At 39.1% G+C, this 13,107-nt stretch overlaps 1 protein-coding gene across 9 annotated transcripts in view; it reads left to right on the top strand.

Annotated features, from left to right (window-relative positions):
• Positions 1 to 13,107, top strand: part of LOC117404022 (multiple C2 and transmembrane domain-containing protein 1-like) — a 150,701-nt gene that overhangs the window by 39,454 nt on the left and 98,140 nt on the right. For all 9 annotated transcript variants that reach the window (XM_058986470.1, XM_058986366.1, XM_058986607.1 and 6 more), the window contains exon 2: positions 2,940 to 3,054. In XM_058986470.1, coding sequence (XP_058842453.1) covers positions 2,940 to 3,054 — 115 coding nt within the window. The remainder of the gene's footprint in view (positions 1 to 2,939; positions 3,055 to 13,107) is intronic.

Raw genomic sequence — 13,107 nt, 5'->3', positions numbered from 1 at the left:
ATCAAATCGAACTTTTTTCAATTCTAAAATTGACGCATCACCGTCGTGCGACAGTTACGGCCTCAGTGTGCAAGGTGCAATAGGGAATGCGCATGATCGTTTTTTTACAGTTACGGCCTCAGTGTGCAAGGTGCAATAAGGGATGCACATGATCGTTTTTTTCTGTTTAGAAGCATGTTAAATTCAGATGCATTATCAGATCCACTCTGCAATGGCCTTTACAATGGCCTTATTTACAGTAGCTTCTTTGTACTTGAAGTTTTGCCTTACATGCCACTGCCAACTCAATACGCCGGACTCAAAAGTGGTTCTAATATTCAGTATCGTATTGTTTTGTTTTAATTGCTGTTTTTTCTCTCACTGTGTGAATGTAAACCCTGCTGTGCCCACAATGAAGTTCATACGAGATGGTGCTCTTCAAATGTCTGACTGTGATCTCAGTGCATCTGGAGCATTAGTTCTAAATGTATGATGCAGACATGTGTGATGAGAGTCACAGCTAATAGTAGTGGAAATGAGAATCATTCATGGCTCATTAAGTCTACATTCATTCTTCTACCAAACCCTTTCGCTCAATAGTATTTGAAGATGACACTTTATCTTGTCTTTTAAACAGAATGCTGTAATTAACCACAATATAGATTTTTTTTTTCTGTGTAACGGTAAATCTGTCACGAATATTGCATTAGGAAAAAAAAAAGTTTGGTAATAAAAAATGACGCAGATATCTCCAGTGGGCACTCCCAACCGTGGAGAGCAAATTCATTCTGTATTGATTATTTTTTTTTAAACAGACCTTGATTTATTGTAGTTGTGTTTGACTCCTTCATCTTCTTAAAAGTTTTGAAACACTCTTACAGCAAATTCAAAACTTGTAATTACTGCAGAGGGGTATTCTAGCTCAAGGGGACCTCATTCTGGGAAGGCTACTTCTCCATTTGTGACTGATACATAAACTGCAGTTGATGTAAATGATTGCAGAATACGTGCATGCATGGAAAAGAGCAGTTTAACACAGCGCGCACATGGTGAGATCATGTCTGAAGGTGTGAAATGCCCTTTTTGAATTTTTCCCAACACTTAAAAGCAAACATTAGTATAATTGTAAAGCTTGTTTCAATGGCTTTTCAACTATGAATAAAATTACGCATTTCTACTTGTTTGGCTAGCTGGATGCACATACTATTCAACATTAATTGATGTTTCATTCTTCCCATTGAGATGTTTACATACATAGGGGTAGATGTACTAAAGTGTTGCTGCTGTCGCAAACCAGTTGCAAACGAGTCGGAAATCTAGGGTGAAATGTACTAAACAAGCAATGGTGTAAGTGACTTCCTGCATGAATTCACAAAAATGGGGTGTTGGTAGTGCAAATCAGAGTTCTCAAATATTACAATGAGATGTACTAAAGCTGCCGGTAATTGGGACACGTACAATTGCATCAATTTGTTAAGAACTTTTGAAAGCACGTTTTAAACAGTCACAATTGTTGCTGGCCAGTTGTGCTCAATGCATCAATGCAAGTACCTAATTTTCACCCCCCCTCCTTCTAAACTCATTTAATTTCAATTTAAAATAATCTTTTATTCGCATTGTACACCAATGTGTTCAATGCAGCAGCATGATTTATTCTGTGTTACTGGTAGCCTGCAGGCTAAAGTAGAAAGAAAGTGCGCTAGGTATTCATTTGATTTTACTGCTGTACTGTATACTGTATAGGACTACTGTACAGATTTAAATTTGTACATAATGTAATGTGTAGCCTACCCAAAACACATTAGTGTTATTTCAGCGTAATGATTTACATTTAAAATGCATTTGAGCACTATAAATGGATGTGTGTGCGATTTTATTGTAGTGGTTGAAGAAAGTGGTTAAAGAAAAGGGCTTGTAAGCAGGAGGTCCCCGGTTCAAATTCCGGCTCAGCCACTGACTCATTGTGTGACCCTGAGCAAGTCACTTAACCTCCTTGTGCTCCGTCTTTCAGGTGAGATGTTGTTGTAAGTGACTCTGCAGCTGATGTATAGTTCACACACCCTTGTCTCTGCAAGTCGCCTTGGATAAAGGCGTCTGCTAAATAAACTAATAATAATAATGCTCTTATCAGGGAGTTACTGTATACAGTACCATTCTTTAACAAAACAACATGATTCACAGTTAAACACATTTGTATCCAGTATAATTCCACCTTCTATCTCAGTTATGTTTCCAGGTGACCAAGCAATGTTAATGCGTTGAAGCAGAAAGTATGCAGTTGTCTTTTGAAAAGAAAAACTTTTGAAATCCTTCTATTAAGAATGCAAAAATAAAATACTTGTCATCTGGCCTGAACCTCAGAGGTGCCTCTGCCTTGCCAGATATACTTGTCAGTTCCTCACATCCTCTGATGCTGAAATGTGAAATGATTAATACAAAGGAATCTTCTTGAAGCAGAATGCTGTTCTCGCTGTATGTTGATACTCACCTCCCGAATCTACCTACTGGTTGTTTTCATTACAGGTATATTGGTAAGAGTTGTTTCAGCGGTCTTAACAGTTATACAGTGTCAGAGTATGCACATTTTCCTGAAAACTGGGGACATTTTAAACCAATGCAGGGATTGGAATACCCAGCAAACCCAAAATAAAATGTTATAATTTAATATAGTCAGCTCAATGTAATGTAAACCACGATAACCACGTCTCTTCTCTATACCTTTCTCTAAGCCACCAGAGATTTGACATTGGTTTTGGAACAGGCTTGCATATGGCACAAGTTGGTAGAGGGCGAGTTGGGTTACTGTCATGGAGTGTGCTTGTCTCTACAGGTCATACCACCATGCCATCTGTGAACAAGTCTTCTGGCTGAATGCCACAAGGCAGTAAGCAGACTCAATTGTTGCTTGTTTAAACCGTAGTGACGTTTTTCTTTTTTTTCTCCTCTCTTCAACCCTTTAGGGTATAAATACAGTCAGGCCAAGTAATGCAGATCCTTCAACAGCAAATCCAGGAATGTTCCAGCTGGACATTGTATTGAAGAAGGGGCATAATCTAGCCATACGGGATCGAGGAGGTAAGGCTTGGTGTGAGCGTTTGGTTTAATCAGAGGAAAACCTTTAGATGTGGCAGATTGGGTTTATTATTAACATTTGAAGCATTACAAATGCAAATTATGGCTCTGAATTGCTATTGAATGCCACAACAAAATATCCAGGGGGATCTAGCAATCTTTATTCAGACACAAAGGATATCTCTTATGGGTTAAGCTTTAGATAATGTTTAATTGTTATTGCTAGTGTATCAATATATTCTTCTGATAACATCAATACTGTAAATGGTTTATATAGAACAGGTGTGTGTAAAACACAGTGCAGTAGATATATTTTTATTGTGTGGAATGTAAAGTGTGCACAGTATGATGTAACCTGGTTTTCTTATGATTGCACATTTAGAGCTTTGCTGGTCGTAACAGAGGTATTTTTGTCTATTTATTTGCTTATTTGAAATGGGCTGCCCTGACTCCCTGGTCGTTCGATCACTATAGCTGTTAAAATGACTCTGCGATGCTTCAGTGCCCCAGACTCTCACCATTCCGAACCCCAGTGGTCTGAACTGACCTAGAATCTCATCACTATAGCTGTTAAAATGACTCTGCAATGCTTCAGTGCCCCAGACTCTCACCATTCCGAACCCCAGTGGTCTCAACTGACCTAGAATCTCAGCCACGCTGTCATCATGAGATGCATGCTGACAGTAGCTGTAGAAACGTAGCTTCAGATTGTTATTACAAATTGCTGTTGAAATATAAGTATGGAAAACATTAAGCAAAGACAAGGCATTTTTTGTGTGGTACAGATTACGGCCAGGAAATCAGAACAAATCGCTAATCTCAACAGGGTCCAGTCCCAACTGGTTAGGATTAGTCTACTGTGTTTTTCACACAGTAACTTTTGCAATATATTTTTGGTTAAGGTATTGTTTCACATAATAATAATAATAATAATAATAATAATAATAATAATAATAATAATAATAATAATAATAATAATATAGCCTTAACATGGACATGTTTACCTTCCACAATGGTGAACATCTTAAAAACAATATGTGATGACTAATGCAAATACAGAACTGTAAAGTGAAACTCTGCTTGGATTGATATAAATAAAACACAAGCTTTATATTCTTCAGTGGCCTTTACTGTGTTAGTCAGTCAGCATTCATCAGTTCTCAATAAATGTTTTTATTAGATGCATGGTGACATTTTGACAGATTCAATAACAGAGACCTTGAAACAAGCCAATCAATGGGGCCTCACATTTGTGATGTCATAGTCATCCATTTACTGACTGTGACTGTTGCTACGTGGTTCTAAGCAAATATAATACAAGGGTGTTATGTTCACCCCTCCCCCATGCCAGAATTGGCTGGAGATTTCATGCTTCTTTAATGGGCATGACAACCCCCAAGATCGACCCATTCCTCATCACCATCTCTGCAGCAAGTGCATGAAATAATAATGACTGAATGGGTTCATATCTTTTAGACACCTTCTATTCCACATCACCTCATGGCTACGATTAGGGCAAACGATGGTCCAACTCAATTTTAGATACAGGTCCTAATACAGTGGCCAGACAGTGTACTTGTTATAGGATTTGTTCATCTCCTGTAACTAAACATTAACTATATCTCTACTCTCAAGCAACATGTAATTCCATTAAAGTCTTCACTTCTCCAAAGCCCATACAGAGGTCAGGATATCACTGGAAATAAAGCATTGCATCTCAACAGATCTGCTGAGCATAACTGCCTTCAATAAATAATCATAACAGTCTTTCAGTGAACACAAAGGTCCAGCTCTCCTTTCTTTAATATACAGTAGGTGGAATTTAAAATGCTTTCGCAATGTTCTGTCAATGAGACCGTCTCGATATCAAGCACAACTTTTTTTTAATCGTAACTAAAACGATGGAGAAGACCAGCTGCCTTTTTATCAGAGAGAAGATGAGGACCCCCTTGATAGTGCTCTATTACAACAGATAAGCTCTGTATCATTTTCCACAGTCTGCAAGTGCTTGACAGTCCAGTCACAGTACTAGACACACTGCTGAACGATGTGTATTATAGGATAAGTGTGATACTGTACAGTGGATGAGCCTTCAAGGAGGAGCAGTGCATGTGCTGCACTACTGAATGCAGAACCCGTTTCCTGGGGCCACAAAAGTATTATCTGGCCCAGAATAGTATTTCATCTAGGGTTTCATATGAGCTAACATCATAAATGTACAAATCACCTTTTAAAAATAACTTTAGTATCATGAAGATGTCCGTTTAATGTAACCAAATTTTCTATGAGGATAACAAAAATACGTCGAAATAAATGCAAAAAAAACAAAACAAAACTATTTACAGAAAATAATTTAATTATCCATTGTCTTAGCCTCTAGCAATCCTTCCAGTAAGCTTAATAATATTACATCACAACATACCCTGACAAAGTACATTAAATACGATTTTCAGTGTTTCTTGTATCACAGGAATGCAACATGTTCCTTTTTTATAGAATTCCCTATTCCTTGAAAATGCAATTTACATGACTAACTGCAGGAACAAGAAGCAGTTTCCATTTCACTAATTGTTACTTTCATGTGTCACCTGCAGACCCTGAATTAATGACCTTGTTGATCCTGCATCACTTCACACCAGTTCATTGTCCTCTTGCAGAAGCTCTCAGGGACACCAGCAGTATCATGCTATCATATTCAGTGTGGCTCCAATAACTGATAACAGATCGTACTATATACACTTTTATACAGCAGGGAGGGGGGTTCTGTGTGTTTCCAACCCAAAACTGTGCTAATCTTACAGCGTGTCTCCTAGCAAAGTATATAGCTCAAAGACTCGCAAGGGTGGAGACAATAGCTTCATCAAGAATTTTGAAGAAGAAACTTCAGATTATATCCCTCTTAGAAACCTACTAGCTCTGCAGGTTTGAAATATTATTAGTCACGATTTCCATTGATGTTGCTGCCATATTTGTATCCCTTGATTGTGTTGTTTCGGTCTCAGAGGGCTGACAGAACTCTCACATTGCAGTTCACAGAGCGATGTCAGTAGAGCTTCTGTTGAATCACGTTGTCTGTAGAGTAGCTGGTGTATAGGATTAAGCCACTCTTGTCATATGTGGCTTTTGGTATCTCAACATGCTTTAAAAATAGACACACGTCTCATCCGCTTGTGGTTCTGTCTCTGTCTCATAGACTGTATGTGCAGGTGGGGCATTAGCCATGTCAAACAACCACTTGTCTATAATATCAACATAAGCACTTTAATCAGGTGTCAAGATTTGTTATAGTCTTGGTGAGGTTCGGGAGGCTGGCTGTTAAACCTTGGGCTTTACATCACAATTTTGTCTGCATTGTTCTGCTCCTCCACAGGAACTGTGCTAATCGTTGGTTCATTATTCATTCTCATTATCCATTCTCAATAGCCATTCTCAATATCTATCTCATTGTCCATTCTCAATATCTATTCTCAATATCCATTATCATTGTCCATTCTCAATATCTATTCTCATTGTCCATTCTCATTGTCCATTCTCAATATCTATTCTCATTGTCCATTCTCATTATCCAGTCCTGATATCCATTTTCAATATCCATTATCAATAGCCATTGTCATTATCCATTCTCACTGTATATTCTCAGTATCCATTCTCATTGTCCATGTATGTATCAGCTTCTGATATCACTATATAACTTCTTTTTTTTTTCTTTAAAAAAAATTGGAATCGGCAATTATTTTACCCCCAATTGTCTCCCAATTTGGAATGCCGATTTATTCAACCCGGCTCACTGCTGCAGCCCCCGCACTAATTCGGGAGAGATGAGGACGAGCACTCGCGTCCTCCGAAACGTGTGCCGTCAGCCATCCACTATTTTTCGCACTGCAAGCCCGTTGTGAAGCCGTTACAGATCTACAGCATGGGAGGACCACACAGTTCTGAATTGCACACAGGCAGACCTGCAGGCGCCCGACCAGCCACAGGGGTCGCTGGTGCGCGGTGAGCCAAGGAATCCCCAGCTGATCTAAACCCTCCCCACCTGGGCAGCGCTTGGCCAATTGTGCGCCGCCCCCTGGGAACTCCCGGCCACGGTCGGCAGTGGCATAGCCTGGATTCAAACTGGCGATCTCCAAGCTATAGGGCGCATCCTGCACTCTGGGCGCAGTGCCTTTACTGGATGCGCCACTCGGGAGCCCATGTATATATTATTTTAATTGTATAGCATTTTTGGAAAAAAGGAGCCAGGAAACCAGCTATATAAGGTTCATAATTATTTGGGGTCTTGGAAGAAGGCTTGATTGATCAGCTTTTCTGATATGCCAAGATATTTGGTTGGTATGGGGTTTGAGTTGAAAATAAAACAACTGGAGCAACAGAACCCAGAGCCACCCTGAATGATTGCAAACCCCATCAAAGAGTGACAGTAAAAAGCATGCTGAAGAAGCATCAGCCGAAACATGTTACATCTAGTTGAACTTTGTCTGCTTGACTTGAAGTTATGGATGAATTGTGAAGACAACAATTAAAAGAACATCGGAAGCTACTTGCTCTACTCTGACATTTCATTTGCCATATTTCAGCCCAGTTCTGGATGCAGCTGGAACATGTTACTTCTGTACATGTTACTGCTGTGCTTACTTCACTTTGTTTTTTGGTACGCTATGGACTCTCTGTACTGATATATTACCCCTTTTATGCTGAATTAGTTTACAGCGTGCTGTAATTTTAAATGTATTTGTTCGAGTGTTTTCATTACCTTTGAAACGGCTTCAAACTAACCAAGCCCTCACTGTCATTTCCCTTCATGGAGCAATTGTAATTAAGAGTTAGAAGGTAGATCCTCCAGTCTAATGGAATCTGGGGTACGACTGCCTGGGACATACATTAACACTGTCAAATCCTCATAAATGATGGATTACTTTTGTTATCAGTAAGGGCTGCACCAAACTGATATCCATTTCTTTGCAGAATACGCAGCAAAGCTGTAGAGCACAAATAAAGAGAGTTTTTAGTTCTGGACACCCCTGCAGCTCCAGTAGAGCCTGGATCACTCAGTGGAATACCTGGCTACTCTTTTAAAATCTGGTAAACAGTTTGTCACTAACCTGGAATACAATATTGGTTACAAAGGTTTATTCCTGTAGTCCCTCTGGATGGGATCTGTCAACACATCCACACTCAGAGTGTGGTTTACTTTCTGTAAAATAAAATACTTCAGATACGTCTGGTGCAGCTGTATTACCTCTGATTTGTAATTCAAGTGCCTGCAGTCAGGGGGGTTATTTGTAGGTAGTGCTGGTGAAAATGTAGGGATCAATCCTCACTGCTAGTGCAGACACTGTCCAAGCTTTCCAATACATCCTCACCCACGTCCCTCAGTCCTGGCTTGCTGTGGTCTGGACCTGTGTTACAGGTTTATAGTAGTAGTACTGAGATATGAACTGCACTACCCAGGCCACTGGATTCATTGTAGTACCGAGGTACTTCAGTGTATTTCCAATGTGTATTCATGATACCACTGATATGTTAAAATATAAATATGACGGCTGGAGTGCTAGTCTGCTAATGGCTACTGAACCATTGCTCCTTCATTGCCATTGCAGTGCCACTGCATTTTCATTGAATATCATTTGGTATTTCAGCTTCCAAACAGTTTGCACTTTGTATTGAGCCTCCTAAAAACACTTCTCTGATCCCACTATGCTGGACCTCCACCACTAACACTGCATGTGTTTTCTAGTTTATTGTCATCTGTCGAGACTGAGGCTTTTTTTTTCTTTTTAATTCAGGGATTAGCAGTGCATGCAGTAGTGTATATAGTCTAGACTATCTGTTTTCTGTTCCTAGAAGTAGCATTAGGTGCAGATCTGTCACTTCAATATTATCTGGTTGCTCCAGTAACCTTGATGAAAACTCTGGACTGCTGCCCAAGCCATGATATGAATAGCAGAAGTAAAGGCTGTCTCCTGTGCTGTGCGTGTCAGGTCATAAATACCAAGCTGTTAAAGTGCTGTCACCAGGGAGCAGGTTGGGCCTGCACCTGTTAATAGGGTTCCCCCGCAGCTAGCCACTGATCTCTCAGCGCAATCAGAAAAACGCTGACACTGCGTTGACATCGTTTCTGGACCCATTATTAAAGCTGGCTTTCAGCCTTTGCATCACGTACCCAAGACATTGATTTTAGGTAGTTTAAACAGTGTTTCGTCTACCACATTGCCTAATTTAAACATGTAGAATGGTGCACATACAGTATAAGTCTGACCTTTCTGTGTATCAAACATGAGGTGATACTGTCATGAGTTGCCACGTTCCTCTTTTTCTATGCATGGAAAAAACGATGTACTGTAGTTAGTTAAGCATTAAAAAAATGTACATTCTGTCTGTACATTCAGTTTTAAGGCTGCTGTCAAAAGTATCTGTACGCATGAATTGAAGCACTCAGATAATGGGTGGATCAGTACGTATTTTTGTTTTCAGTTTGTTTGTCTTGCGTTCATGAGTGAGCCAAGTTCATTAAGCACTGTGCAGTGGTGTGTGTAACTGAATTCCGTATTGAGCAACACTGTTCCACTAGTCTGTTCTGTAAACAGCAGCCTTACAACAGAACCATCTGTCTCAGAATAAGCATGCTAACCTTCTTTGGTAACACTACCCAGCTTTTCTTATAAAGCTCCATGACAATTATTTGCACAGGTGTCGAATTTCAGTCGTGTCTCTGTGTATTTCAGTTACACACAACTTGTTCTTAAAACAAAGTTGTATTGTGGTGATCTTTATAGCATAAATAAAAAAGAAACCATTTGCACTGTCACCAGGTTTTGGGCTTTTTGCTTCACCTCGTGGCCTCATATGGCTCTCCAAACCCTTAGACCCTCATATATAGAGTGAGACTTACATGCTGTATTTTGGTCCCTTAAATGTGACCTAGAGTACCTCATTTATGAAATTGTCATTTCTGTGTGCACTTTGTATAATAAATGAACAGTAGTTACACATACAATACAGTATTTCATTAGATGAAGTAGGTACATCACTACACAGCACCCATTGGTGGGATTTGGTTGTATATCTTGATAGTTACTTGCTCCTTTCTGTGTTCTACAAAACAGAGAGATCTCAGTTTAATGATAGAGTATTTTTGTATATTCCATGTTAGTTTATTGCAGGTTTGTCTGAATGTATTCAAAAAGCCTGAAAGCATAAAATAATAATAGTAATAATAATAATAATAATAATAATAATAATAATAATAATAATAATAATAATAATAATACAGAAAGAAAGCAAAACATCTAGGCAACTGACCAAAGGAAACAACAGTGGTTCATGACCCACTGAAGAATATGTTGTGGCTTTCATGAACTGAAAACCTATTTTTAAATGTGGTTTAAATGTGCTTTTAGTACTGGGTTGCATTGGGCTGTTAGGAATGAGAGTTTCAGTTTTATTAAATGTATTTATCAAACTTCTCATTTCAACTTTATTCAAAATATGATATTTAGACTGTTGAGAAAGCGTTGCTCACCTATGACAACCTGCCCCATCATACTATGGTTGGTTGTCACACGATATGAGGTTGATTGTCACTAATTATGGGGTTGCTTTTACAGTAGAAAATAATGCAACATGTTAATTTTTCAAAATAACATAAAGTTTCTACTGTGTAACACAGGATTACAATGACAGATAGTTACATTTTTACTTTTTATATGAACATAGGCTACATATAACATAAACAATATAGGCCTATATGTATTTCAAATGTTGAACCCATGGTACAGAATAATACCACAGCCTCCACAGAACAGGAGGACATACAGTAAAGAATTTAAATAAACATGATGTGGTGACAGATCCCACATTTTCTTTGTTGAAACTACTGGCTCGGGCTAGGCTTGTTGCCTCAGGCCTGCGAATTAATAAACGTGGGCGACGTTTCAAGAAGCCTGTAACCCATTCTGCACTGGCTTGTTCAACATCTCTCCAGGAATGAGGGGTACTTCAGTTATGAGACACAGCTGACTGGTAAGCAGGTCTGCGTGTTTCTTTAGGTGAAAGACCATAAACATGTCAGATGCCTTTGTAATGTATGTTACTAACTGTTCCTCCAGCTCTGCAGTAAACATCATTCTGTTCTTCACATATCCAACTGGTATCCACGGCTGATCATTTTTCCCTTGTATGTCTTCAGGACCCAACTTCTGACAATACCGGGTTAGAGGCCGATAGTTAATGTTAAAATCTGTGCTTCTGATGGATTTGCTCTGAAGTTTCACTTGACGTACAGCTCTGAGCATAACATCTGGGGGCGTTGTGTCTTTCTCAATGTTCGCAGAGTTATGAAATTGAATATATATATATTTTTTAAACAAGCAACCTGTGTTTTCTATGTAAGATTTTGACTCAAAGTGTACAAAATACAGTGAGTATATGTTATAGCATTGTAAAATGTCTTATGCAGTGACTTAGATCGATCTGAAATCTAGCATATACAATTAAAGTTCAGGAAACGATATTCACATTGCACAAGTAATTAATATCATCCCTGTATAATATCAGACTGTTGATTATTTTATTTTTATCTGCTTTGTTTTGCTGATTCAGTCTTTATTAAATGAAAAATATCACTATCACAGTCAGATCTTTTGCTGCATAATCAATTGCTGTAAAACTGTGGTCTAGTATTGGCTGTTTACACACAACATGTATATACAGATAAAAAGTACACCCACACCCACACCCACACAAATACGCATAAACACATACTGCGATTATCTATCTATGTTTAAATAGACATGGTACTAAAGACGATTAAAGAAGAAGAAGACTATCTAAATTCCCTTTTTAAGAAGTTTAAGTCATATGGAAATGTATGTTCAAACTTATGTACAGTACGAATCTCTTCTTCTTCCTCCTCCTCCTCTTTTGTTGATGTCACACTTTCCATGTCTTCCCAAAACACAGCCATATTTTTTTGTATATTAGGTCAGAGCAGCAGTGGGGGGAGGAGGGGTATTTTCATGCTAAATGTAACGCTATAAAGTACTTTTTCTTTACCTGGGAAAGGGAATTGACGCTTGGGTATAGATGCACTGGTGTGGCACTGTCCTACTGCCCGTAAAAAAAATTAAAAAGTGACGCGAAGCGCTGACGTGTCCAGACCTTTAGGGTGCTAAAATGCATGGTGCAAACATAGATACACAGTATAAAAAATGTAAGCATTAATGAATGGGTTAACTCTGCATTTGCTTTCACTTTTTACTCCTACGCACTCCCCAGCTGTATAGTTTCATTGATCTGAGTGCCTTTTGTGGTGACACATTCTGGCAAAACTGAGCTACAACAGTACATTCAAAGTCTTAAATAGAGTGTATACAATCTACATTAATAACTTTGACCCTTTTCCAGGTTTCTACATAAACATTAAAGTGATTTCTACAGAAAGTAGTCATACTTTAATTTCATACAAATTAAAGCTAGTGAGCCGTGTATTGCAGTGTTTTGTGGCAGACTGCAACCACCAGCCAAAAAGGGAAGCTTCTCTAGATTTCCTATAGTAGCTCATGCTAATCTCCTAAGGAAGTGGTATGTCAGTTTATGCTAATCTGTATTAATAAAATGAATAAGAAATATCCAAAACCATTTGTGTATATAAATAAAATGCAATTTGTCGACCAAAGTGATTTTCCATTTCAACATTACTCTTTTCCATTTGATAGTAATTTCCATGTTTTTCCATTTCATATACCTATTACTTGATATGTATGTACTGGACTTTTACTTCCAAGCTACATTGTTTAAGTAAATGCCAATACATTATTTATTGTTATTGGTATTTATTTGGCGCATCCGGTAAAGGTGCTCTGCGTGGAGTGCAGGATGCGCCCTATAGTCTAGACGTCGCCGGTTCGAGTCCAGGCTATTCCACTGAGGACCCCCATACCCCCCTGCACCCACGCTGGGGGAGGACCCCCACACCCCCCTGCACCCGCGGCGGGGGAGGACCCCCACACCCCCCTGCACCCGCGCCGGGGGAGGACCCCCACACCCCCCTGCACC

Source organism: Acipenser ruthenus, chromosome 1 (genome assembly GCF_902713425.1).
Source record: "Acipenser ruthenus chromosome 1, fAciRut3.2 maternal haplotype, whole genome shotgun sequence".
NCBI classification, from domain to species: Eukaryota; Metazoa; Chordata; class Actinopteri; order Acipenseriformes; family Acipenseridae; genus Acipenser; species Acipenser ruthenus.
Note: the sequence above shows the minus strand (reverse complement) of the source record. Positions and strands in the feature narration are given on the sequence as shown.